The 813-nt window shown below is 51.9% G+C and overlaps 1 protein-coding gene across 1 annotated transcript in view; it reads right to left on the minus strand.

The window, feature by feature from the left end:
* The window catches only part of MYH14 (myosin, heavy chain 14, non-muscle), a 76,732-nt gene that overhangs the window by 12,747 nt on the left and 63,172 nt on the right, over nt 1–813 (minus strand). Inside the window, exon 34 of the mRNA XM_015564002.1 lies at nt 7–140. Coding sequence (XP_015419488.1) covers nt 7–140 — 134 coding nt within the window. The remainder of the gene's footprint in view (nt 1–6; nt 141–813) is intronic.

Here is an 813-nt window from a genome sequence, read left to right on the forward strand (position 1 = left end):
TTGAGCGCCTGCACGGTCACTTCCAGGCGCAGCTTGGTGTCCTCGGCGGCCGTCAGCTCGTCCTCCAGCTCGGTCACCTGCGTTCGCAGGTCACTGGCCGCCTGTTCTGCCGCCCGGCGGGCTCGCTCCAGCTCATGTACCTGGTGTGGGGAGAAAGAGTGAACACGGGGCACCGGGGTCACTAGGAGGGGGCAGGCCAGGACCCTGGGAGGGTGAGGGGACCCCAAACTCATGTGCCCATCCTAGTTCGTTCACTCCTTCACGCCTCCGGCATTTCCTGTACACACTTACTATGTCTCATTCTGAGCCATTCAAAAGCCTTTCATGAAGAGCCCGAGTATGATAATCCTATTATCTGAAAGCTCCTGAGAGTCCAATCAAGTGTCTGTTGGGTCAGCTGCCTCTCACTCGTGGTGGGTTATTTCCTCACGGGTTTTGTGATTTTGGATTGTGAGTTCATTTCACTGGGGCTTCATCTTTGGGAATCTTGTGTGGAAATGGGTTGAAGGTGTGCAACTTCAGACTGCCCAGGATATCTCAGCTTGGAGCCCTGGCCGACTTGCTCAGTGGTTAGAGCATCAGCCTGTGGACTGAAGGGTCAGGTTCGATTCTGGTCAAGGGCATGTGCCTGGGTTGCAGGCACATCCCCAGTAGGGGTTGTGCAGGAGGCAGCTGATCGATGCTTCTCTCTCATCGATGTTTCTAACTCTCTATCCCTCTCCCTTCCTTTTTCTCTAAAATCAATAAAACATAGCTAAAAATATGTATACATATCATCTCATGTCAAAAAGTGAATATTTTATATATATTCCT

Source organism: Myotis davidii, unplaced genomic scaffold (assembly GCF_000327345.1).
Source record: "Myotis davidii unplaced genomic scaffold, ASM32734v1 scaffold358, whole genome shotgun sequence".
NCBI lineage: Eukaryota > Metazoa > Chordata > Mammalia > Chiroptera > Vespertilionidae > Myotis > Myotis davidii.